General features: G+C 54.8%; 2 protein-coding genes across 3 annotated transcripts; both read left to right on the top strand.

Moving 5' to 3' along the window:
* Positions 1–532: 532 nt before the first annotated feature.
* CADM4 (cell adhesion molecule 4) lies at positions 533–13,793 on the top strand. The gene is made up of 9 exons (XM_061172818.1): positions 533–629; positions 9,560–9,706; positions 10,014–10,166; positions 10,436–10,570; positions 10,987–11,151; positions 11,278–11,368; positions 11,767–11,939; positions 12,750–12,878; positions 13,385–13,793. Exons 1-9 carry the CDS (start codon positions 566–568, stop codon positions 13,492–13,494), a joined length of 1,167 nt encoding a protein of 388 aa, XP_061028801.1. The 5' UTR covers positions 533–565; the 3' UTR covers positions 13,495–13,793.
* A 2,666-nt stretch (positions 13,794–16,459) lies between these two features.
* On the top strand, positions 16,460–24,777 carry ZNF428 (zinc finger protein 428). 2 transcript variants are annotated; one of them, XM_061172819.1, is made up of 3 exons: positions 16,460–16,769; positions 19,628–19,832; positions 24,239–24,777. In XM_061172819.1, the coding sequence occupies exons 1-3, from the start codon at positions 16,764–16,766 to the stop codon at positions 24,742–24,744; spliced, it is 717 nt and encodes a 238-aa protein (XP_061028802.1). In that variant the 5' UTR covers positions 16,460–16,763; the 3' UTR covers positions 24,745–24,777. The 2 variants fall into 2 exon arrangements, with proteins under 2 accessions (XP_061028802.1, XP_061028803.1); XM_061172820.1 differs by having other exon boundaries at positions 16,651–16,750.
* The last annotated feature ends 1,168 nt before the right edge of the window (positions 24,778–25,945 follow it).

Below are 25,945 nucleotides of genomic sequence, written 5' to 3'. Positions count from 1 at the left end.
ACCCATCTGTCCACGGAGCACCTCCACCTGCCCACTGAACACCTCTCACACTCACCTTTTCCACCAAACTCCCCCTCCCTGGACACTCAGCCTCACACACATCCTCACTCAACACTCTCCCCTCCACACACACCTGCACCGTGGCGCACCCTTCCAACAGCACCCTCACCTTTCACGTGACACACTCCCCCTCACACACCCCCTGCACGCGCTCCCCTCTTCTCCATCACCCACCCCCTCTGCCGTCACCCAGCCCCCGCACTCTCCGGCCGCGAGTCGCGCTCGCACACACCGCCTGCACGCCTCCGCCCGCGGACCCCCAGCTCTCGGGCGCCCCCCCTCAGTCCGGCTCCCCCAACCCTCTCGCGGCGTCCTCTCCCCCATTGTCTGGGGCCTCCCCGCGTCTCCCTGCCCCCTCCCCGCGCCGGCCCCGCCCCGGCCTCGGCGCCCCGCCCCCCGGGCGGGCAGGGGGCGGGGCGAGGGGCGCGGGGGGCGGGGCGGGCGGCGCGGGAGGTGCAGGTGCCGGCCGGGAGCGAGCGGCGGCGGCGGCGGCAGCGGCGGCACCATGGGCCGGGCCCGGCGCTTCCAGTGGCCGCTGCTGCTGCTGTGGGCGGCCGCGGCGGGGCCAGGTAGGGTCGGGGGCCGGGGCGGGGGGCGCGCCGCAGTGACAGCCAGGCGGCCGCGGGGCCTCAGAGGCGGAACAATGCGCGCGGGGCCGGGCCGGGCCCCCTCCCCGGGACAAAGCGCAGCGCGGGCCGGGAGCCGCGAGCCGGGAGCCGCGAGCGGGGGAGGGGGCGCGGGCCCCGGCCGCCGTGCCGCAGCCCCCCCCCGACCCCGCACAGGCCCCGATCCCGGCGGGACAAAGGGCCCGAGACCCCCAGTCCAACCCCAAGCCAGCCTTCTCGGGGCCGGCCCCGCTGTCCTTCTGTCCGGTCTCTGGGTCCCTCTGTCCGCCTGTCTCTGAGTCCCTCAGCCTCTCTCCTTGTCCCCCTACCCTTGTCCTCTGTCCCTCAGTCTCCAAGACTGTCCCTCTCTGTCCCCCTTTCTCCTTGCCTCCCTGTCCCCCAGCTCTCTATCCTGTCTTTGTCCCCTACATCTGTCCCTTGGTCTCTGTCCCTTTTTACTGGGTCACTCTGCCGGCCCCCCATCATCTTCTCGACTCCCTTCTCTGCCCCCTGTATTTTTGCCCTCCCTCTCTGCCCCCATTTTCCTTCTCTGTCCCTGTCTCACTGTCACCTCTGGTTCTCTGTCCCCCATCTGTCCCATTCCCTTGTCTCTCTGTCCCCTATCTTTCTGTCATTCCTGTTTCTCTAGCCCCCTCTATCACCTATCTCCCTCATTCTCCGCTCTCTCCCCTCTCTCTGTCCCACTGTCTCCCTGTTCCCTGTCTCTCCGCCTCTCCTTTCTACCCTTACATCCTCCATCCTGGGCTCCCCCATTGCCATCCTTCGTTTCTCCATATCTCTATCCCTCTGTGCCCCTGAAGAGGAATTGAGTCAGGGAGGGCATCCTGAAGGGCCCTGGAGGGAAAATGTGTATGGGGAACCTTGGCATGTGGACACACACGTGGATTCAGCAAATGCCTAGCAAACGCTGCCCCTCTCCACCCGTTCACACACCCAGGCCACGACCTACAGAGAAGGCCCCTCCAGGACCTCCAGGGAGCCCTCCACATACCCTTATCACGCACAGTGAAAAGCTGGAGACCTCCAAGATAGGGTGACCCTGAGATCCGGGACAAGGTCAGGAAATGTCAGCCCCACACTCACACTCTCACACTGTGTGTGCCTGGTACCTGCCACAGGTCACCCCGTCCCCGGTGGGGGAAGCCACTCCTGGGGGGAATGGATGACTGGGAGGTGGCTGAGCAGAAGTGGGAGGGCCGTATGTCCTGTAGAAATTTGGGAGCTGTGACCAGATGGCACAGGGCTGGGGGCCTGCCTGGGTTTAAACCCTGGCTCTTGCCATTTGCCAGGGTAGCCAATGGCAAGCACCCTCCTCTCTCGGGGCCTCAGTTTCCCTTTCTGTAAAGTGGGGATGTTGAACTCGGTGACCTGAAAGGAAAGGAACTGCAGCTTGGACCCCTGAAGGGGTTTCTGGCAAGTTGGGTGCAGTGACACCTTCCCCACTCGAGTCTGAGGCAGAGCCTCCCTCTCCTCTCCTCGGGGCAAGGTGAGGGGCAGAGTGGACCTGTCACCCTCCACCTTGCTTTCTTTTATAGTCTTCTGCCATCGCTTCAAAACTTTCACCATTACCTCCTTTCTTTGTGGCGGACATGCCACAATTTCCCAGATGAGCACTTTGGTACCTTAGCTACATCTCCATCCAATTTTGTCTTTCTTTCTTTCTTTGTTAGTCACTAAAAACCAGGCTCATAGACTCCTAGAACCAACGAATCCAGTAAACAAAGAACCTGAGGGTATTTTAGAACCGTTGACATCTTTAGGCTTCCAGAATCCCAAAGTCTTTAGAATCTTGACACCTTTAAAGTTCTAGATCCTTGCTGGCATTAGCATTCTAGCCTCCTGATATCTTCACAATTCTGAAACCTTGACCTCTTGGAGATCCTGAATCTTGACACCTCTGACATCTAGAATCTTGACGGCTTAGAATCGTGGGAATTTGGATTCTCAGAATCAGAATGTAGCCTAAGATGACCACCTTCCCAGTTCGAGAATCCTTTCTCCAGCACTTCTGGGAGGTAGCTCTACAGGCTTGTCCCTTGTTTGGTTTTAAAGTCACTGCTTCCTGGTACACTAATCCCTTCTATAAACTTTCTCTAAATAAAATGGTGTGGGACTTTACAAGTTGGGAGAGAGCTAGGTGTCATGGGAAGCACTCTGGAACCAGGCCTCTCTGGTGTAATTCTGGGTCAGCCCCTGCCCTTTCCCGCTCTGAGCCTCACTTCCCCTTTTGTAAAGCATGGAGTAGGCAGCTGGAGTACCCTGATCTGAGGACCTTTCATGCTTTCCTTTTCTCTGGATATCTCTGAATGGCTTTGGCCACCAGATTTTAGGAGTTGTCCATGGTCCCCATGTTTCCCTCTTAGTCACTCCCCTTCCCCTCTCACCTTGCCCAGCCAGCAGGAGTGGGGATGGAAGATGGGGTTCATTTACACCCTTTCAAAACTGTATTCTCTTTTTCCTGGCTCCCTCATCTACCAAGAATACCAGCAGAGGCTGATGAGATTTATGCCAAGAGAAAGAAGGGGTCCAGAGTGGGTGGGTGAGAGGAAGTGAGAGAGAGATGGGTTGCCTGCCCAGAGATGCCCACAGGCAGAAACAGAGACCCACAGGCCAGGAATTGGATGGAACAGAAAGGAGCAGAGGAAACAGATCTCCAGATCGAAAGAAAAGATAAAGAAGCTATGAAGAGTTGGGGGGCTTTGTGGAGGGAGAGTTTGTTGATCCCGAATAATGTTTCCCTCCCAAGTGACTCACTCCTCCCTCTCTCCTAAAGTTCTGCCCAGCCACTCTGAAAGCAGGGTTCTGTCACTGGTCCTCACCCACCCATGAGCCGAATGCCTGAGTCCCCAGAGCAGGGGTCAGGTTCCGCGATGGATTCCAAGACCTTAGACGCAGCAGGGCTGGGGCCTGGGGTGGGTTAATGTCGTGTGAGCCTGGCCTGTCCCCGTCTTGGGGAACACAAAGGCAGCTTTCTCTCTCTGGGTGGGGTGAGGGGCGGGGGGGGGGCCAGGAGACCGTTGGACTCGCCAGCACCCATTGGCCTGTGGCACCAGGACACAAGCACCCACTGGTTCCTGCCTGTGCAGACCCCGGGCCCATAGGTCCTCTGGGAACTGGGCACCAAGGCTCCTCAGCCGGCACCCAGTGGGGCAAGAGGGCGGCTGCAGAGCCCGGGCTCTTCTGTAAGGGGGCAAATAGAGGGCGCTGGGGGTGGAGGAGAGGACAGTGGGTGCTCAGTGCAGGCTCACCCCCTTCCTGGAGCAGGAATTCTTCCCCTGACCCCAAACCCAGGGGGAACCTCTGGAGGACTCCCCTACCCCCTGGCTGGGCTTGAGGCCCGGAATCCAGGGAGCTCTAAGTATCCCAGGAACGTGGGGACCACAGGGGGAACTTTGTGTGTGAGCTGCTGACTCACCCCTACGCCCCCACCTGATGCTTGCTTCGCAGACAGGAGGAGGAGAGGGCTGCGGAGCTGGGCTGGCGTTCTGGGGGTTGAGGACTGTGGAGCTGGAGTCAGAAGTTCCCAGGAGGGGGCTGGGGGCCTGGACTCTGGGTCTGAGGGAGGAGGGGCCGGGGGCCTGGATCCTGGGGCTGAGGGGGGAGGGGCCGGGGGACTGGATCCTGGGGCTGAGGGAGGAGGGGCCGGGGGTCTGGATCCTGGGTCTGAGGGGGGAGGGGCCGGGGGCCTCGACTCTGGGTCTGAGGGGGGAGGGGCCGGGGGTCTGGACTCTGGGTCTGAGGGGGGAGGGGCTGGGGGCCTGGATCCTGGGTCTGAGGGGGGAGGGGCCGGGGGTCTGGACTCTGGGTCTGAGGGGGGAGGGGCTGGGGGCCTGGATCCTGGGTCTGAGGGGGAGGGGCCGGGGCCCTGGATCCTCGGTCTGAGAGAGGAGGGGCTGGGGTCTTAGACTCCTGGATCTGGGGGAGGAAGGGAGCTTGAACTCCTGGGTCCAGAGGGAGAAGGGGGCTGGGGTCCCAGACTCCTAGGTCTTGATGGAGGGTGGGGTGGGTACAGACTCTTGAGTCCTGAGAGAGGAAGGGGCTGGGGGTCCCAGTCCAGGTTTCTGAGGGAGGAGGGGCTGGGACCCTGATGCCTAGGTCCTGCGAATACAGGCGCCTTCACAAGGCTGAGTTGGGGAAGAATTGATGCTTTGTGCGAGGATGTTCGGACTCCGCCATTGATGGGGGCTGAGGGGGGGGTCGGTCAGGACGCAGGGATGTACCACCTCCCTAGGGGAGGATGTGGGGGAAGGAGGCATGATGCCACGAGCCCCCTGGGGAGAGGATATGGAGGCGGTGGCTGTGACCTTCCCGGAACTGTGACCTTGAGACTCCCTTGGGTATTCGCTGACTCAGGACCCAGGAAGTACTCCCCCCACTCGGCTTAGTCTCCGTGGAAACATCCACCAGCTGTGTAGTCTGGACCCCTGACTCCTGGGTCCTGAAGGAGGAGGGGGTTGGAGGCCCAGAATCCTGGATTTGAGGAGGGAGAAGGCTGAGGGCTTGGGACTTCTGGATCTGAGGGAAGAAGATGCTGAGGACCCCCGATTCCTGATCCTGATGGAGGAGGGCGCTAGGAACCAGGACTCCTGGATCCTGGGAGAGGAGGCAGCTGGGGGGGCTGGATTTCCAGGTCTAAAGGAGAAGAGTGCTGGATTCTGGGTCTCTACATATCACCTGTTCAGCCACTCTTCCCCAAACCCTCCCCAGTCCCTTTTTCCAGGCACCATCCCCATGACGACTCCAGGCTGTCAACACAGTTTAAAGGGCCAGTGCCCCAGTCCCCAAGCTCAGCCCCTCTCTGACCAGAAAGTTCTGCCTCACCACCCCCCAACCCCGAAACAAAAGCTCCTAGGACATTAATATTCCAGGCACAGACACTGTTGGTTACTGACTCCTCAGGAGGGGGAGGGAATAAGACAAAAGCCCCCCACCCTCACCCCATGTGCACCCTCAAGCAGAGAGCAGGGGACACATTTGGTGGGGCAGACCCAGAGGTCCTGAGGGCTCCCAAGAGATGTTGAGTTTATGCCACTGACTTGCCTGGGACCCCTGAGCCTCGTTTTCCACATCTATAAAATGGGGGGCTAGCATTGGGCTAGTCCTGAGGTCCAGGATCCATGGATAGGCTTCAAGATGTTTTTTTTTAAAGTGCCAGAATGTGCAAGCAGGCCACTTTTCAGGTGGATGGGCATGTTTCCGGAGGTTATAATAACAGCAGCTTTGCACAGAGGGCTCCCTGAGCCTCAGGTCCTGGGCTAATCCTTGTGAATCAGGCATTGGCATCATCCCCACTTTACAGACAGGGCATCTGAGGCTCAGAAAGGTTAAGCCAGTTGTCCCAGGTCACACAGATGGCAAGTGGTCCAGCTGGGATCCACCCAGGTGTTTAAGATGAGAATAATGTGATGTCACAAAGTTGTTGTGAGGATGAAATGAGATCCTGCCTGACACGTGCGATTCATGCATCAGTCTCCCCAGAGACATCCCCATGCATGTGCCTCCCCAGGCACACTTCCAGGCACTAGGGTGCAGCAGTAAACCCAAGGGATTACATCCCTGCCTTCATGGGGTGTATATTTGAGTGACGAGGGACAAACAGACAACAAACAAGTATGCAAATTAATAAAATAATTTCAGTGAAATTTCCATAGAGGAAATAAAACAGTGGTGACGAAATAGGAAGTGTTCTGGAGGGGAAGGCACAGGGAGTGAGCAAAGGCCTCTCTGATCTGAGGCACAGAGACCTGAATGAGAACAGGAGGCAATCCTGGGATGATCAAGGGGGAAGAACATTCCTGGCAGATGGAAGAGCCAGTGCAAAGGCCCTGAGGTGGGAACAAGCTCAGCATGTTTGAGGGACATCAAGGCCAGTGAGCCCAGAGTGAAGTGAGTAGCAGGAGGGTGGTTGGAACTGTGGTCAGAGAAGGGCCACCACCAAGCACCTTGAAGACGCAGGGAAGGGGTCTAGATTTTATTCTAAGTGTAATGGACAGCCTTCAGAGTGTTGTAAACACTCTGGCTGTGTTGAGACTGGCCTGGGGGGAGGCAGGTGGGGAAGAGGGGAGACTCATGAATAGTTCTTGAAGGACCAGGTAAGAGATGGTGTCCTTGGACTAGGTGATGGTAGGTGAGGTAGCCAAAGGTGAACAGGTTTGGGATATATTTTGGAAATAGAATGGATAGATCTTGCTGATGTTAGAGGTGAGGGAAAGGGTGAAAACTTGGATGATTTCTGGGTATTTTGGTCTGAGCAACCAGGTTGTGACATTTACCGAGACTGAGAAAACATGGGAAGGAAAATATTTGGGGCAAGGATTGGACATGTTAAAATTGATATTCTGGGAAGGACTAGATAAACCCCTAATAGTGGCTTAAATTCACAAAGCATTATATTCAAAGATAAAAGAAGCCAGAAGTAGGCATCCAGGCCTTTTATGGCAGCTCCACATCATCACCAGAGACCCAGGCACCTTCCAGCTCTTGGTTCCAGAATTCCATCACATCCTAATTCCATAAAGGTGACCTGGTGGAAAAAGGACTTATCCCCTTTCTTTAGAAAGTCCTCTCAAAATTATCACGTGACACTTTTCCTGATATCCAGTCGGACAAAATTTTATCACATGGCCTCACTTAGCTGCAAAGGAGTCTGGGAAATTTCTCTTTCTGCTGGATATAGGGCAACCGTAAAATACAACCAGGGTTCTTTTTCTAAAGAGAAAGGGAAGAATGGATGCTGGGTAGGAAGCTAGCTGTCTCTGCCTCCTGTCCCCAGAATTAATCTTTTCCGCCCCTCCGCCCCCAAAATCAGGTTACCTATCCCTCTTACAGGGACCATAACACTTCTGATGGGATTTTACAGTGATCTGTGTCTACCTCCCCATAAATATTGAAGGCCTTCCAGGACAGGGACCTCATGTGACTCATCTCTGGGCACCCAGCCCCTGAAAGCCTCCCCCCTGCTCAAATGAATGAATGAGACAGTATGTAAGAGACATGAAGCGATAGTTGTCCAACATTTAAAGGTAAATAACCAGATCTGATCATGGCTCTTTCCTGCTTCAGTTTCTCCACTGGCCTTCAGGATAAAAGCTAATCTCCTAGCCTGGCATTTGAGGCCCTTCATAAGCACATCCCACAAGCCCTCACCAATGCTGGACACTTTTCACCCAGAGAACCAGGAATGGATGTGGATGCAGGTTACGGAATCAGAAAGATCTGGAGGCAGACCCTGCCTCTGCCACCCTCAGGCTGTGACCTTGGCCAAGTCATTTTCTCTCTCTGGACCAATTTTCTCATCTATAAAATGGGAACTGGGAAAAAAAAACTGGGGATTGATAATAATGCCTCCCTTGTTCAGGTATTGTGATGATTAAATGGAAATTATATAGGTAATGCCCCTAGCACAAAGCCTGGAACAGGAGGTGCCTAATAAACAGAAGCTATTATGGTTATTGTTGTTTTGAAGATGACAGTGACAATGATGATGCTGATGATAATTAATCTCAGCTTTGAGCTTTACGCTGTTTCCTTGGCTGGAAACACCCCCTTACTAACCCCTTACCTTGTCCCTCTGTTGGATTAATCAGGGTAAGTTAACTGCTATAACAACAGCCCTGAAATCTCAATGGCTTAACAAAAAAGTGTATTTCTCACTCATGCTACAGTCCTGCGCAGGCAGCTCACAGGGGGCAGGAAGTCAGGGCCCTGGGCTCCTTCCAGCTTGTGATCCTGTCCTCCTCTGGGTTTTTGGGAGTCCTCTCCATTCAGCCAGTATGAAGGATTGCAAGTGAGATGAGCCAGGCTGGAAGAGGGGTTTCTCTCTTCTGCCTACAGCCCATTGGCCAGAAATCAGTCACATGGCCCCACCTAAGCACAAGGGATCCTAGGAAATGTAGCCTAATAATGTGTGGTACCAGTTCACTTTAGCGGTGTTAAGAGACCCTCCAAAACATAGTGTCTTTAAACAACAATTATGTTTTTTGCTCATGACTCTGGGGGTCAGCAATTTGGACTGTATCAGTTGGGTATTTCTTCTCTTGGTCTCACCTGGAGTCACTCATGTGGCTACAGTCACCTGGTGGTGCCACTGGGGCTGGGTGGTCTGGGATGGCCTCACTCACATAGCTGGCAGTTGGTGCTGGCTTCTGGCTGGGCTTCTCTCTCCATGTGGTCTCTCATCCTCAAGGAAGCTGGTTCCGGCATGTTCACCTGACAGTGTCAGGGCAGCAAGAGGGCATGCACGGAAGCTGCAAGGTCTCTTGAGACCTAGGCTCCAGAACTCATACAATATCACTTCTAGCAAAGTGATATTGACTTCAAAGCAAGTCACAGAGCCTCCCCAGATTCGCAGGGTCAGAGTGCTTCGTTAATGGGAAGAGCGGCAAAGTCAGCTCACAAAGGGCACATACAGGGATGGGAAGAATATCGTGGCCATCTCTACAGACAAGTTACAACATGTGCTCAGGTGTGAAAGACGGGGTTTGGTGAACACATAGCAGTTTCCCGTACCTGGTGAACTCCTGTGCACTCTTTAAAATGTGGATCCAATGGAGCTTTCTTGTAGAGCCTTCCCTGATCACCCCTCTCCCTGGGTGGTCTTAGTCTCCACTTCCTCTGGGCTCCCAGCATGCCCTGTGCTACCCGCATTAGAGCATATTCCACTGGATCTTGACTGCACTTCCTCTAGAGCAGGGGGCAGGTTTTCTCTATCTCCCGAACTCCAGCCTGCAGGAAGTGTTGGGTGTAATGAACTGAAAGAAAGGGAAAGGAGAGGGATTGGAGGTTTGGATGGGCGAGGAACAGAGGGAGAGAGGAAAGACTGAATTGCACCCCTCAGTGAGTCTCCTATCCTGTCTCTCTGTCTGCTGGTCCAGGGGCAGGACAGGAAGTACAGACAGAGAATGTGACAGTGGCTGAGGGTGGGGTGGCTGAGATAACCTGCCGTCTGCACCAGTATGATGGATCTATAGTTGTCATTCAGAACCCCGCCCGGCAGACCCTCTTCTTCAATGGTACCCGTGGTGAGTGCTGGGGTCTGGAATCCTGAGTCTTGAAGGAGGAGAGGGCTGGGGCCTGACAGAGGACAGAGCTGAGACTCTGGACTCCAGGGTCTGAGGGAGGAGGGGGCTGGGGGCCTGGACTCCTGGTCCTGTGGATGGGAGGGCATGAAACGTTCTGGGTACCCAAGGGAGTAACTAGGTGGGCACCTTAGACGCATGCGTATGGTTGGAGAAAAGAGGCAGAGGGCTGAACTCTAAGCTCCTGGAGAAAGGGTGGGACTTCTGAGGTCAGTATTCCCCAAGTTCACTCTTGTCGTTCACTCTCTAGCCCTGAAGGATGAGCGTTTCCAGCTTGAGGAGTTCTCCCCACGCCGGGTACGGATCCGGCTCTCAGATGCGCGCCTGGAGGACGAGGGGGGCTACTTCTGCCAGCTCTACACGGAGGATACCCACCACCAGATTGCCACGCTCACTGTACTGGGTAACGGCCTCCCCCTCCTCAGACCCATCCCTTCTCCTTTCTCCTCTGCTTATCCCTTATCCTGAGACCTGACCCTGGCTGTTTTTAACCTCCTGGACATCTGGTCCCAGTAAATAAGGCTGGCCTTCCTGACCTCTGGCCTCTGTGTTTGACCCCTGCCACCTGGGACCCTTGTTCCCTTTGGTCCCTGGAATCCCGCAGCCTGGTTACTTTGAGCCCACCTTGGTGCCTCCCTTGACCTCCTCCTTGCCCCCTTCTCCCTGTGGCAGTGGCCCCGGAGAATCCTGTAGTGGAGGTCCGGGAACAGGCGGTGGAGGGCGGCGAGGTGGAGCTCAGCTGCCTCGTTCCACGGTCCCGCCCGGCCGCCGTCCTGCGCTGGTACCGGGACCGAAAGGAGCTGAAAGGTACTACCTGGGGTCAGGGATGGGGGTGGGCGGGGGAGGTGCCAGCGAAGGGCGGGACTTAAGAGGAGGCGGGGTTCCAGGAGGCATGGCTTGGGAAGGGTTGGTTTTTATGTGGGCGGGGCCTGAAGAAGAGTGCACAGGTTTGGCAGACACTAGTCACTCAATATATAGCTATTGAATGAACTGATAGGTGAGAGGGCGTGGGGTGAAAGAGGGGTGAGCTTTGGGAAGAGCCACGTGGGGTGGTGGGCCTCTTTCGAGGAAGGGCGTGGTTTGGAGAAGTAGAGGCGAGGGCTGTGGATAAGGGGCGGAGCTTGGCAAATAGCCTACTTCGGGATTGGCTTGGGGGGTGGGGTGCTCCTTCGGTGGGCGGAGCCATAACCCCGACCTGACAGTGTCTGGGCGGGTCTTGGCAGGAGTGAGCAGCAGCCAGGAAAATGGCAAGGTCTGGAGCGTGGCGAGCACAGTGCGGTTTCGTGTGGACCGCAAGGACGACGGAGGTATCGTCATCTGCGAGGCGCAGAACCAGGCGCTGCCCTCTGGACACAGCAAACAGACGCAGTACGTGCTGGATGTGCAGTGTAAGTGCCTGGCGGGCCAGCACCCGGGGGAGGGAGTGTACCAACCCCCGCCGCCTGTCCCCGGGGGAGTTCCTAGTCTGCATGATGACCCGGACAACCACTCTCCCATCTCACTTCTGCCCACAGACTCCCCCACGGCCCGGATCCATGCCTCCCAAGCTGTGGTGAGGGAGGGAGACACGCTGGTGCTGACATGTGCTGTGACGGGGAACCCCAGGTGAGCTCTGCGGCCCGAGACTCCAGGGTCCTGAGGAGAATAGGGCTGGGGACCTGGACACCTGTGTCTCAGGAAAGAGGGGACTGGGCTAACAGAGGGGGCTGCGGCCCAGACTTCTGAGTCCTGAGAAAGGAGGGGTCTGGAGCTAGATCGTGAGGAAGGAGGCCGTGGGGTCCCGGACTCCTGGATTCTCAGGGTGGAAGGGGCTGGGGGAAAGGCTGGGATTCCTGAGACCCTGGTGATGGGTGGAAGCTGGGTCCAGGACTGTTGGTTTTCTAGGAAGGAAAGGGCTAATAAGGACCCTCTTATTTGGAGATGCGGCATGTCTAGATTCCTGAGACGTCAGAATCGGGTGCTGGCACCTGCGTCCCTGACTCTCATTATATACCCCCGCCCAGGCCAAACCAGATCCGCTGGAACCGCGGTAATGAGTCTTTGCCAGAGCGGGCCGAGGCAGTCGGGGAGACGCTTACGCTGCCCGGCCTGGTATCCGCGGATAATGGCACCTACACCTGCGAGGCGTCGAACAAGCACGGCCACGCGAGGGCGCTCTATGTGCTCGTGGTCTACGGTGAGGACGCCCGGCGGCAGGCCTGGGGGCAGGGCTCAGGGTAGGGGCGGGGCCTCCCGGGATCTCCGCACTGTCCTGTGTGGGACTGGGCCTTGGGAACGGGCGGGCTGGATTGGATGGTGTTTGAGGCCCCGGCCTGTACAAAGAATGATTCCAGGGGGTCAAAAGCCCACAGAGTTCTTATAGTTCTGGGGCCAGACCGATCGTCTGGGTTCAGATTCAGTTCTGTAGCGTCCTGTTGCGGGTAACTTCGTGCCTTAGTTTCCTCATCGGTAAAGTGGAAATAAACAACAGCACCTACCTCATAGGGTTGTTGTGAAGACTATATGAGCTAAATATATAAAGCGGTTGGAGGCCCCTAGCACAAACTCAGTGTTATGTGTTTAGCTCCTATGACGGTGGGGCAGGAATTTTGGAGTGGTTGGGCCCTAGCTCAGCATTTTAAATACCTGGAGCGTTTCAGACAAGATGGGGAGGGACTTGGACCTGAAGTCAAAAGAAAAGGGATGTGTTCTTTCTGTTCTCTGGGGGGTGGGGTGGGGCGGGGGGGAGGAGGCAGGTAGACATTAGAGAAATGACTCGGGGGCCGGGTCGGGCATTGTACAAACCTACACGCATTCCTTGAGGAAGCGGAGCATTAAGGATGGCACCAGGGGAAGGGGCCACCATGTGGCAGTGATTTGAGGGGCGTGGCACATAAGGGGGCGCGGTTGGACGTGGCGTGCAGAATGGTTTAAGAGATTGGCAGCGATTGGCCCGGGCTGGGACCGTCCTCTGCTGACCTGGGCCTGCCCCCTGTCCCTTTGGCAGACCCTGGTGCGGTGGTAGAGGCTCAGACGTCGGTGCCGTACGCCATTGTGGGCGGCATCCTGGCGCTACTGGTGTTTCTAATCATCTGTGTGCTGGTGGGCATGGTCTGGTGCTCAGTACGGCAGAAGGGTGAGTGGGGGCGGGGTCTCAAATTCAGCGAGGGGTGTGGTTGGTTGTGGCGTTCGGAAAGGGGTGGGGCCTAAAACCGATTCGAAAGAGGGCGGGCGTAGAGCCGGGAGGGGGAGGAGCCTAGATCCAGGATTTGAAACCTGAGGCCCAGATCCCAAAAAGGGGCGGGTCTTTTGGTCCAGGACCCTAAAAGAGGTGAAGGGTTGAAGCTGAATTAAGACCATGCGTTTGAATTCCTAATTGCTGAGTTCGTTGGGAGCAGAGCAAGGGGATACTATCAAGAGAACGGATAAGGGTTGATCTTTCCGTGAACTTTTGGAGTCTTTCTAATTCTGCTTTTACCTCTTCCTCTGCCCCTGTTTTGCTATTCCCTGGACTTGATTCCCTCTCCCTGTATGTTCCGTCTCTCTCGCTTCCTTCGTCTGGTATGTCTTGTCGGCCTCCCTGTCTGACTCTTGGGTCCACACATATCTGTTGCCTCTGCCCGGGGGTCTGTCACCCCTCAGGCTCCTATCTGACCCATGAGGCCAGTGGCCTGGATGAGCAGGGAGAAGCAAGAGAAGCCTTTCTCAATGGCAGCGATGGACACAAGAGGAAAGAAGAATTCTTTATCTGACCCCACCTCCACCTCAGGCACGGGCCTGGGCTGGGGTCCACCCCACTGCCAGCTGCAAAGACATTTACCAGAGTCTGGGATGGTGGGCTTCTCCCCCCACCACTAACACCTCAGACGCTTGGGCAGGGATGGGGGTGTCGGATGCCTGGGTCTCTGCAAGGGCCAGAAGCAAGGGCCCAGAGGTCTGGGTCCCCCAGGGGGGCAAGGGCCAAAGGTCCAGACCCCCAAGTCCAGGGAGGGCGGTAGGGATTGGGTTGGGGGAAGATAACTGGGGGAAGGCCAAGGCCCCTAGGCTGCAGAACCAGGTCTTGTGGGGAGGGGTCAGATTCTGGGAAGGGTGGGGTGGGCAGGGAAGGGGAACAGAGATATCTTTGGGGGTCCCAGACCCCATGCCAGCCATTGGAGGAGTTCCACAGAGCTCTGGGCACCTCTTTGCAAAGCCATGTTTGCACGGTGGGGGTAAGGGTGGGGGGAGGGCGTGGAAACAGGGATTCTGTGTCTTTGTGTCATAACTTTGATGGGGGCGATGAGGGAGACAGCCCCAACTTTTCTCCAATCCCCCCTTCCCCAGGCTCCTGGCTCTCCTTCCCTCCACCTCCCTTCCCCCACATCTGTCCCTTCCATATTTGTCTCTCTGTCCACCCACTCCTTGGGGGGCCTTCCCCATCTCTCCTCCAGGCCCCCCGGGGAGGGGGAAAGGAGTTTGGGGGGAGGGTGCGTTGCTCTCTATGGTTTTATATATAATATATTAAAAAAAATCAAAAATCTATGAAAATATCAGATTGCACCCCCCTCCCCCCATTCCTGGCTTTTGCCCCCTTTTTCTTGTTTAAAAAAAAACACACACACACATTTTGTACGGGGCAGGGAGGGGAACGGGGAGGGGGTTTGGCAATCCCACTAACCACCATTAAACTGAGGAGAGAACAAGTGTTTGGGGTGGCTGTGTGTCTGTTCCTCTGCCCAGAGCTGTACCACGTTGGGAGGGGTGCTGAATTGAGGGAGGGGGGAGGGAGGGTGATGGTTGCTGGTGGACGGTATAGGCCAGGAGAGGGTCCTTACTTCTCCAAGGGCACCTCCACCCTTCCAAGAAACCTGTTTTTTTTCTGGTCAGTCTTTCAGCCAAAAGTCACCAAGTCTTGTCTCTTCAGTAGCCACTGAGCTACCCCATCCCCACCCAATAGCCTGGACCCTTCCCCTGGCTTACCCCCACCCCTAACATCAATCTCCAGAGGAGCTTTCAATTACTCACATCTTGACCTGTCAAAACCTGTCCCTGCCCTGCTCAAAAATCTTTCCCTAGCTCCCCTTCATCTCTAGATCAAGTCAAAGCCCCTTAGCCTGGCTTTCCAGGCCCCTCATCTAAATTTTAGACAAGTGATTCTAATTTTTGAGTCAAAAACATATTGACCTTACTTTGTGCCAGTCGCTGCTCAAAGGGCTGGAGATGCCATGGTGAATAAAACAGGCAAACGTTAGGTGTTCCAGACAGCTTAGCACTAAGCGCAAACTTGATCCTGTTCTAGGCACTGAGGACCCAAAGTGAAAAAGGTTGACTCCAGTCTTAGCTTCACAAAGCTTTCATGAGGAAACCAGACTACAGCAAGGACAGAAAAAAACAAAACAAAAACTTAACTTCAGATTGCCATAAGTACTATTAATATAAAATACAGAGTAAGGGGATGTGGGTACTGTTTTCTTTTAACTTGTTATTATGGAAAACATCAAACATACAGAAGTAGACAGAACAGGACAATGAAGCCCCATGTATCTGTCACCCCAGCTTCAACAACCATCACCTCATAGCCAATCCTGCTTTATCCATAACCCGCTCACTTCTCTAAAGCCAATCTGGAGGTGCTATCTTAAAAAGATCAGAGGAAGCCTGTCACATTGACATCTGTGCCAAGATATGAATGATGAGCACAAGAGCAGCTACTCGAAGATCAGAGGGAAAAGCATTTTCAGGCAAAGGCAACAGCAAGGGCAAAGACCTGAGACGGTAAAGAGATTGGGGTGTTAGAGGGGAAGTGGAAGTAGACAGGATTGGATGGGGATGGGGGTTGAAGTCAGAGATGAGCAGGGTTAGACCATGTGTATAGCTCCTGGGCCATGATAAAGGGTTTGGAATTTTTTCTAAATGTAACGGGATCTCATTGGAGAGTTTTAAACTGGAATGTGAGTCACGTCCAGGAAGCCTGGAATTCTGCAATAGCTTCCTATACCTTCATCGTAAAGTCTGAGCTCCTGACGTCGCCTGTAGGAGACTTTCCCCTCTCTGACTCTGTTCCAGGTACACCAAACTGCTTTCACTTCCTCCAACCAAGCAATTTTTTTTTTTGCCTCTAGGCCTTTGCCCTTGCTGTTCCCTCTGCCAGAAAGACTCCCTGGGGCAGGCGCCTCCTGTGGCTCCCACAGCTTCCTCTGCTTTACTCATCCCAAGTCTGACCACTCCGGGTTGTGGTTCTGATTATGTGTGAATCTCCCTCCTTTGACTGGGGGGCCAGCAGGATAGAGGCTGGGTATGTTCATGCGGAAACCATAGTGCCCTCTAGCACAGGGCCTGACACACAAGAGAGCAATAAATATTTATCCTGGTTATGGGGGGAGGGTTGTGAGGGTTGGTAAGGGTCTTGTCCCTTGTGCCCCCTCTCCGGATGCAAACTGATTCCGACTGAACGAAGGCTGCCCGCTTCGCTCTAGTCCGCAGTCCCTGTGCGCATGCGCTAGTGCCCGGCGTTTTCCATCCCCCCCACCACCAAGCCCCTCATATGCTAATCAATGCACTCCGGAGTATGGCCCCTCCGGGGAATATGCAAATCAGCTCTTCCATCGCCCGAGGCCTCCCATTGTCCCGCGCTAAGATTATGCAAATGAGCAGGCCTCAGGTCCAGGATCCAGGCAGAACTGGTACCCCCACCCCACCCCACCCCCAGCGCGTCCCATTCTTTGTAAGGCGCCTTCATGATCGCTCACGCACGCGCAAGCCTTGCAGTTTCTTGTTCCGTCCGGCTGCGGACTGTACCAAGTAAACCCGGACAGCGAGGGGCAAGGCCCGGAACCCCCTGCGCGAGCCTTGTCGATGACCCGACTAGACCCCTCTTCCCACTATGCTACAGGAATGGTCTATCTCGCCGCGCAAGCGCCCTAGGCTCTTCACGCCCCTCGCACTCCCTCCTACCCCACTTGCAGCGCAGGCGCAAAGCCTGGGCGTGCAGCCGCTGCCGCCGAGCCGGAGCTGGGGCCGCCAGCGCCGGTGAGTGTCCGGGATGGAGGTGCGCGGGGCATGCTGGGAAGCGGGCACTACGGCACCGCTGCATGATGGGAGTGACGGCTCCCGTCACGGAGGAGCCGGCAGCAGTCTTGGGCCGTGATGGCTTGAGGGCGAGATCTAGGCTCCCTTTTCTCCCCCACCGCATCTCCGTGCCGTCCTGGGGCATCCTGGGAAAATGGGACGCCGTGCTCTAAAGCATTGTGGGAGTCTGTCCCCTAATCGTTATGGGCCTGGTGCATTCTGGGATTATCCTAGCTTCTTGTGGGGAACCGTCCCTTTTGTCATACACCTTCCGCTGAGCATCCTGGAAGCTTGGAGTGCTTCGACGAAGAGCGCCTTGGAAGGTGGTCATTATAGGCCCGAGGCATCCTGGGGGAAATTGCGGCAGCAGGGGGGACCGGTCCTTATGGTCCTGTCTAAGGTTTTGTTCTTGCCTCCTCTCCCTAGCGTTGTGGGAATGGGTGCCTATTATGTTCGCGCATGGCATCTTGGGAGTTGGTTGCTGTAGGTTCATGACACTGTGGGGTCTCCGGCACTGTTTGCGTTATGGTAGTGAGAGAACCTCATTTATGCCCCTCTAAGATCGTAGAAGCCAGTCTGGCCGCCATGTTCACTGTAGGAATGGGACTTTGGCACCAAGGACTGCCTCCACCTGACATCTGGAATACTCTGGAAGGAGCTTTGTGTGATGTGGGCTTGGGGAAGGGTAGGCTGCACTGGTGAGCAATGTCTCCTGCTAATCCCATAGGAAGTTCTGATTGTCCCTGGTGTATGGTTGCCGGTTAAAGTATAGAACCTCCAGTTAAATTTGAATTTCAGATTAACAGCAAAGAACTATTTAATATACCCATGTTCCATGCAGTATTTGAGGTGTACATTTCTAAAAGACTCTTTATCTGGAATTCAAATTTAACTGGGTATTGTATATTTTTATTTACAAAATCTGGCAACCTATCCTGGCATAAAGTAGAGTTCCCAAATTAAATGGAGCCCTATAGGCAATAGGGTATTATGAGAACTCTTCTCTGCCAGTTATGAATCCTCTCTGTCCTTAAAGCCCAATCCAAGTGTCTTTAGAAAGCTCACCTGCCATTGATGCCAGCTTTCCCGTGCCCCAGCCTCCTCCAGGCTTCAATCCTAATCTTTTTCTCTTTAGTCCCCAGCATTAAACTCGACCCCTAGAGTTTGAAGGGAATCATGCGTGTTCCACCATATTAGCCAGTGCCCAGCACAGGCCTTGGTATATAAGAGGTGCAGCTGAGGCTGCCAGCCCCTTCATAACTTGCTCTGCCTGGCTCTCTACTCTCAGGGAGCACAGTGGGAGAAAAAGAAGTGCTGTGTGTGTGTGTGTGTGTGTGTGTGTGTGTGTCGGGAGTATTGATGAAGAGGGAGAAAAAGGAGAGGAGTCTTGGAAGTCTTCTTGGAAGAGGCAGAGGTGGTGTTTGGCTGAGGAGAAGTATAGAGGTTCTTGTGTTTGAGGTGGGCTTTGGAGAGAGAGTAAGAATTCTCCAGGCAGACATGGGGGAAAGAGCATATTCTAGACAGCAGTTGTAGGATTTACTAATACCCACAGATGTGAAAAGTCCTGTTGTGCACAGGGAGAGGTGAGAAATCTGGAATGGCGGGGGTTTATAGAGGGTTGGGGTTGCGGGTAGTAATAGCCACTGCTAATGGAGTACCTGCCACATTCCACCAATTTATATCAACGAGCCTACCGAATCTTCAAAAAATCTTTTCCGCTGAAGGATCATTTTATGAGAGGTAGGATGACATGGCTTCAAATCCTAGTTCACCCACCTACCAGTTGGTATGATAATTCTCTTTGTGCCTCCATTTCCTCATCTGTGCAAAGGAGATAATAATGTCTCAACGTGGTTACAAGTACGTAAATTAAGCCCTAGAAGCTCTTTTTGTACCTAGAAGGAAACAGGCTAGAGAAGATACGTCCTTTGTTTGAAGCTACGCAGCGAGAATGTGGCACATTTAGGATTCAAACCTAGGCATCATCTTGCCGAGGTGTAAATTGATAAAGAATTAGGGCAGGGACTTCCCTGGTGGCGCAGTGGTTAAGAATTCGCCTGCCAATGCAGGGGACACGGGTTCGAGCCCTGGTCCAGGAAGATCCCACATGCTGTGGAGCGACTAAGCCCGTGAGCCACAACTACTGAGCCTGCGCTCTAGAGCCTGCGAGCCACAACTACGGAGCCCGCGCGCCTAGAGCCCATGCTCCACAACAGGAGAAGCCACCGCAATGAGAAGCCCGCGCACCACAATGAAGAGTAGCCCCTGCTCGCCACAGCTAGAGAAAGCCCGTGTGCAGCAACGAAGACCGAATGCAGCCAAAAATAAATAAAAACTAAATTAAAAAGAAAAAAAGAGTTAGGGCTGACATTCACGAATCAGTGCAGCCATACTAGTTTTTTAAATATAGAACTACTTCTAGACTGGTTGGTATATCACCACTATTCCAAGTAATCCCTACCCCCGGCTGCCACTTTGGATTCTTCCCCCCGCCCCAGACTTTCCCACAGCCTAGCAAGTAAAGGATTAATGCCTGGCGTAGGCCCATGTTCCCCTCTCTGTTCTAATTGGTGCCCATGTTGGTACTCGCTGTTAAATATTTGGAATATTACCCTTTCACACCCCATTGAATGAGAACCAGATGGGGAAATTAAGGCCTACAGAGGGGCAGAGCCTGCAGTGAAGGCTCTGTAGGCAGTCAAGGCCCTTTAGGCAGTCAAGGACAGGGTTGGGATCATCTTTGCCTTGCCCACAACACTGAGCACACCGAGTCCTGGGGAGGCAGATGCTATGTAAAAGTTTATTGAGTCATCACAGGCCTTTCCTTCCCCTGTCCAGCATCCCTCTCTACCTGCTGACATCCTGCATCAGAGGACTTGTGGCCAACGTGTGGCTGTGGAAAGCTGGCCAGGGAGGGACACTGCCCAGCTGCTGCTCTGCTCCTGTCTCCTGTCCCCTCCCCTGGCCATGACAGAAACCCGTGAGCCAGCTGAGACTGGGGGCTACGCCAGCCTGGAGGAAGACGATGAGGACCTCTCTCCAGGTGAGATGGCCTTCGAGGTGGTGGTGTTGGCTTGACTATCTTCCTGGTTTGGGATTGGGGCTCCGCTGAGAAATCTTGACGGGGAGTGGCTCCTTATCTCGCTAGGTTTTCTGTTCTGATTAGGACTCTGTGCCCTGCTAGGGGATCCCTTCCTGCTGAGACTTCTGGGGGTTATAGATTGGCTGGGATTGCTCTCCTTGTTGTGATCGCTTTCTTTGCTGGAAGCTCTGGATCGGCTGTGGTCTCTCTTCTTTCTGGGAGTTCTAGATCGGCTGTAATCGCTCTCCTTGCTAGAAGTTCTAGTTTGGCTGAGATCTCTCCCCTTGCTGGAGGTTCGAGATCGTCTGAGAGCACTCTCTTTTCTGGGGGTTCTGGATCGACTGTAATATCTTTCCCTGCTGGAGGTTCTAGTTTGTCTGTGATCTCTCTCCTCACTGGAGGTTCTAGATTGTCTCTGATCTTTCTCTTTTCTGGGGTTTCTGGATTGGCTGTGATCTTTCTCTTTTCTAAGGGTTCTAGATTGGCTGTGATTTCTTTCCTTGCTGGAGGTTCTAAATCGGCTGTGATCTCTTTCCTTGCTGGAGATTCTAGTTTGGCTGTAATCTCTCTCTGTGCTGGGGGTTCTGGAGCGGCTGCAACCGCTCTCCTTACTGGGGGTTCTAGACAGGGTGCAACCTCTCTCCTTACTGGGTGTTCTAGATCGGCTGTGGTCTCTCTCCTTGCTGGGGCTTCTAGACCATCTGCGACCTCTCTCCTTGCTGTGGGTTCTAGATCGTCTGTGACCTCTCTCCGTGCTGGGGCTTCTAGACTGGCTGTAACATCTTTCCCTTTTGGGGGTTCTAAATTGGTTATAACTTTTCCCCTTGCTGCAGATTCTAGAGTGGCTATGTCTTCCCATCTGACTGGGAGTTCCCTTCCGGGTACGACTTCTTGCCCTGCTATGATTTCTCTTCCAACTGTGACTTCTCACCCTGCTGTGAGCCCTCTCCCTACTGCGACTTCTTGCCCTTCTGGGCATTCTAGACCGGCTGCGACTTCAGGGCTGGCTGGGGGTGCTAGACTGGCTGTGACTTTGGGGCCTGCTGGGTGCATTACCTTGGTTGTAACTCTCGACCCTGCTGAACACTTCAGTAGGGCTGTAACTCCATCCCCTGCTGGGGGTGATCATCTGACTATAACTCTTCGCCCTCCTCGATGATGATGGAGACGGGCAGTAACCTTTCTCCTCGAAGGGAGTTCTAGTGGGGCTATAGCTCTTTGCCCTACTGGGGGTTCCAGCCAGGCGGGAACTCTTCCCCACATCCAAGGCTCCTGGGGGGCGGTAGCTCCCCTTCTGCTCGCATTTCTAGGCTGGCTGGCACTCCTTTCCCGGTTGTTGGTTCTCGGCTGGCTGCAACTCTTCCCCCCACTCTGTTTTTGCAGGGAAGTAGGAGTTCTCACCCTGCTGGGCATACCTGGTCTGGCACCATTATTTCTTATCCTGCTGGGAGTGCTGGCCCTGTTGGCTGACCTCTTGGAGCTGCGGCTTCCCCTTCTGCCGGGAGTTCTGCCCCGGCTGTGGGTGCCTCTGCGCCGGGGGCGTCTTACCCTGCTGGCCTTGCTGGCCTTGCTGGCTTTGCTGGTCCTGGTGTCAGTGCTAGCTTTGCTAGGCGTTCGGGCCGTGCCGTGGACTCGGGACTTGTTGCCGGGCTGGTTAGAAGGGGCTGCCTTTGTACTTGCCCATTTGGGAGATTTGGAACTGCTTGGGCTCATGACCAGGTTAGGGGCGGTCAGAGGTTAGGTGGACACCGAGGAGCTGTTGGGCATTGCCGATTTGGTGCTCTTCAAGGAGGCAGGAGGACTGGGAGACGCTGCGGGCATCGAGGGTCCCGTGGACGCCGGAGACATACTGGGCTTCCGGGCTCTCGCAGGTGGAGAAGGCATGGTGGCCGCGCAAGGGCTTGTGGTCCAGGAAGTCCCGGTGGACCCAAAAGGCCTGGTAGCCGTGGATGACCACCTGATTGCCTTTCCCAGGCCAACTTCGTGAAGTCACAGTGGGCAGTGAAGACTCTGGAGGGGAGGTGGTGTGAAATCAGAGGTGGGAGGAGAAAGAGGGGTGGGGCCCCAGCTCAAAGCTGGAGGTGTTTCGTCTGTGGTTTGCAGCCGTTCAGCAAATGCCTCCCCAGGCTGCCTTATGCTCAGCATTGCTAGGGACACAGAGATGGGTCAGACCCAGGTCCTGCCTTCCAGGAGTCTCCAGTCTCCAGACCCAGACCATCACTGTCCAGGCTGTCAGGGTGTGTTAGGGGGCAGGGGGAGCCCAGATGAGAGAGGCACTGACTGCCTGGGCAGTCAGGGAGGACGTCACAGAGGAGGTGACGTGGAGCTGGCGCCTTAAAGAGAAGCAGGAGTTTGCTAGTCGAGAAGGAGAGGGTCGCCCCAGGTGGGAGAAGAGCAGAGGCGAAGACCTGGAGGAGGGAGAACAGGGCCACCCTTGTTCATTCAACCCACACCTCCCGTTGGGGACCCCAGATGAGTCAGAGCTGCCCTTGAGGGGTTCCTAGCCTGAAGGAGGAGACATTCTGGGGCCCAGATGGCTACAGCCTTTAGGACAGTGACAGGGGAGATGGAGCCAGGGTGGAGGGAACAGGGGAGAGACCCTCTGCCTGAAGTCATCAGGGGTGGTGACTTCATGGAGGACAGAGCCTGTGCTGGGTCCTGAAGGATGAGTAGGAGATCGCCAGGCAGATAGAGTGGGGAACAGCGTTCCAGGTAGAGGGACCAGCCCATGCCAAGGCCTCAGGAAACATTTGTTAAATGGCAGACAGACAGCAGGACAGAGGCAGGAACAAGAAAGAGACAGAGAGAGCTGCAGGGAAGGATGGACGCTCAGCAAACATAACTTGTTCTTCTGAGCTGGGTAATGCTGGGGACCAAGCGATGAGTCAGACCAGGCCTGCCCGCTGGTCTAGTGGGGAAAGGACTTTGGACGGGCACAGAGCTGAGGGTTCGGGGCTAGGACAGACAGGGGGCAAAAGCAAGTGCCCAGCTGCCTGGGATTAGGAGATCTGGGATGCCCTCACCAGGGAGGAAGGCCTCCTTCTGGGTCCTTAAAGGATAACAGGAGACATTTCCAGCAGAGGGAATGGCATGTGTGAAAGCCACAGAAAAGCTCTGTCAAATTGAATGCCAGGCACAAAGAAAGTGTTCTAGATGCTAGGGACACAGTCATGAGCCAGACGAAGTCCCTGGTTTCAGGGACAGGCAGTAAATGTATAAGCAGGTGTTACATACAATACCTTGAGGAGAAAAATAAAGCAGAGTTGGGGCGTAGAGAGTGCTAGGGAGGGACTGCTGGTTAGACAGACTGACCAGGGTTCCACCGAAGTGACACTTGAGCAGAGATGTGACAGAGGGGAGGGATCAAGCCTTAGTCCGTCTGCAGAAAGGGTGGCAAAGGCCCTGAGGTGGGTGCCGGCCTGGGGAGTTGAGGGACGTGAGGAGGCTGTGGGGCTGGCCCAGTTGTAACGGGGTCCTCGTACGCTGCCAGAGGAAACTGAGGAAGGGGGGCCAGTGGATGCAGGGCTAGGCTGTCACAGTCCTAGGAGATGCTTTGGGCAGGCTCCTGCCACCACGTCTGTAGAAGCCGGTATTTTGCTGCCGCCGTAATGGGGGCTCCCCTCTCCACACCCCCCATAACAGTTGTTGGTGTCACCCTTCCTGTACATTGACTTTCCATTTTTTTCTTTTTTTTTTAAACCTAAACTTGTCCTAGGCATGTCCTTCATACCCATGAAATCACAGTAATATATCTATACTTATAAATAAATATTTTAACTGACTTAACTAGATATTTATATATATATATATATATATATATATATATATATAAAACCACATGTATCAGAGTGTGTATGTGTTCTAATTTTCTGAAGTACCTGTTCAAGTGTTTGTCTCCCTAAAATGATCCAGTGTAGGCCATCACCCACCTTGAGCTTTTTCCCTGTTTAGCTGTGTGACTGGAGGCCAGTGAGTCGCCTAACCTCTCTGTGCCTCAGTTTCCCCACTTGTCACTTAGGGATAATAGTACCTCCCTCAGGGTTGTTGTAAGGATTAGTTGAGTTAATATATAAAAAACAAGGTTCTTAAAATAGCAGTGGACGCTGTCATTGTTGTTTTTATTACTCCTATGTCTCCTACTTTGTTCTTTTTAAACCCCTAAGATGCAGTTCTTGCAAGACGTTCATTTGCTTGACACACAGATACGGCCTGTTCTGCACGATGGGGATCCATCTGTGGGGAGAGCAGGGCCGGGCCCGGGCTGCCCTCTCCATACTGTGGCGAGTCTACGGGGCTCAGGGAGGGGACAGCCGGGCACAGCCCTCTGTCCCCTGATGCCGCCGTCTTTCCTCTTCCACCCCCTCTAGGCCCCGAGCATTCCTCTGACTCCGAATATACTCTCTCAGAGCCGGACTCCGAAGAGGAAGAAGATGAGGAGGAGGAGGAAGAGGAGACCACTGATGATCCCGAATATGACCCCGGCTACAAGGTGAAGCAGCGCCTGGGGGGGGGCCGGGGGGGCCCATCCCGCCGGGCCCCCCGTGCAGCCCAGCTCCCGGGCCCCCCAGCCCAGCCCTGCCAGCTCTGTGGCCGCTCAGCCCTTGGGGAGGCCCCACCGGGCACCCCGCCTTGCCGGCTCTGCTGCCCCGCTACAGCCCCCCAGGAAGCGCCAGCTCCTGAAAGCAGGGCCCTCGGGGAGGAAGAGGAGGAGCCGCCTCGGGCTGGGGAGGGCCGACCAGCTGGGAGGGAGGAGGAGGAGGAGGAGGAGGAGGAGGAGGAGGGCACCTACCACTGTACCGAGTGCGAGGATTCCTTTGACAACCTCGGGGAGCTGCATGGACACTTCATGCTGCATGCGCGGGGTGAGGTGTAGGCAGCGCCCCGACCCAGGGAGCTTGGCAGAGGGGCGGGGCGGGTGGGGTGGGAGGAGGGGGCTGAGGACATCGGGGTGGTCGCGGTGGTCATGGGGATGGGGTCCCACCTATCTGTGTCGTCTTAGCAGTAGTTGTGTGAAAGCCAGAATAAAAGCCAAATTCTGTGTGTCGGCCGAATGTGCATTTGAGGTCTGTGTGTGTGTGTGTGTGTGTGTGTGTGTATGTGTGTGTAAGCTCGAGTGTGTAAGGCATGCGCCTGGGCATTTACCTCACCATCCCTGGGCTCCTTGGGGGAAGCTAAGGATCGTTGTTGCCTAGATAATTAACGTTTACCAAGTGCATATGTTCAATGTGGTTCCCATGTATTTCATCGTAGACCCCGTGATGTACAGGCTCAAACACAACAGAATTTTCTTGCTTACGTCATAGTCCAGGATGGGTGTTTCAGGTTGGCAGGTAACCTCCATGTGGTGATTTGGGGACCCAGGCCATCCTGTAAGCCTTTTGTCATTCACGTGGTCATGGCTGGGTGTCCATGGCCTGGGTTCTGCCAGAGGAAGAGGAAAGAGAGCCTGGAGAGGTACACATGTTCTCTTAGAAGCCCCAGCCTGGAGGTGGCACATAGCGCTTCCACTTACGTTCCTTTGCTGAGAGGTCAGTCACATGGCCACAGGCTGCTGCAAGGGAGTCTGGGAAAGGCGGTCTAGCCAAGTGCCCAGAAAACGGTTTGTGGAAGACAGCTAGTGCTCTCTGCCACTTCATCCAAGAACCTTCACAAAGAGGACTTTAATTATAATCATAGCTCTGCTTCCTGAGCGCTTCCTGGGTGCCAAGTGCCAGTCCAAGAGCTTTATGTATATTGACTTAGAGAAGTTGTGCATCTAGGAACTTACAAAAATAGAACTTTAATTATAATTACAGCTGCCATTTTCCCAGCACTTACAGAGTGCGGCATTTTATTTACATGAGACCATCGGGTCCTTAGAATAACTCTGCGAGGCAGGGACTGTGACGCATTAATTCATTTAACAAGTATCTTTTGAATACGTGCTGTGCGCTAAGCGTTGGGAACACACCAGTGAATAAAATAAAATCCTTGTCCTCGTGGAGCTTACATGGAGGTGGGAAGGGGCCACCGGTGGGGACAGATAGTAAACAAGAAATAAACAAGAAAGATGTAACATATGCTGGATGGCGGTA

The sequence above is a fragment of the Eubalaena glacialis genome, chromosome 18, assembly GCF_028564815.1.
Source record: "Eubalaena glacialis isolate mEubGla1 chromosome 18, mEubGla1.1.hap2.+ XY, whole genome shotgun sequence".
Classification (NCBI taxonomy): Eukaryota; Metazoa; Chordata; class Mammalia; order Artiodactyla; family Balaenidae; genus Eubalaena; species Eubalaena glacialis.
The sequence above is the reverse complement of the archived record's forward strand: the minus strand, read 5'-3'. Positions and strand labels throughout refer to the sequence as shown.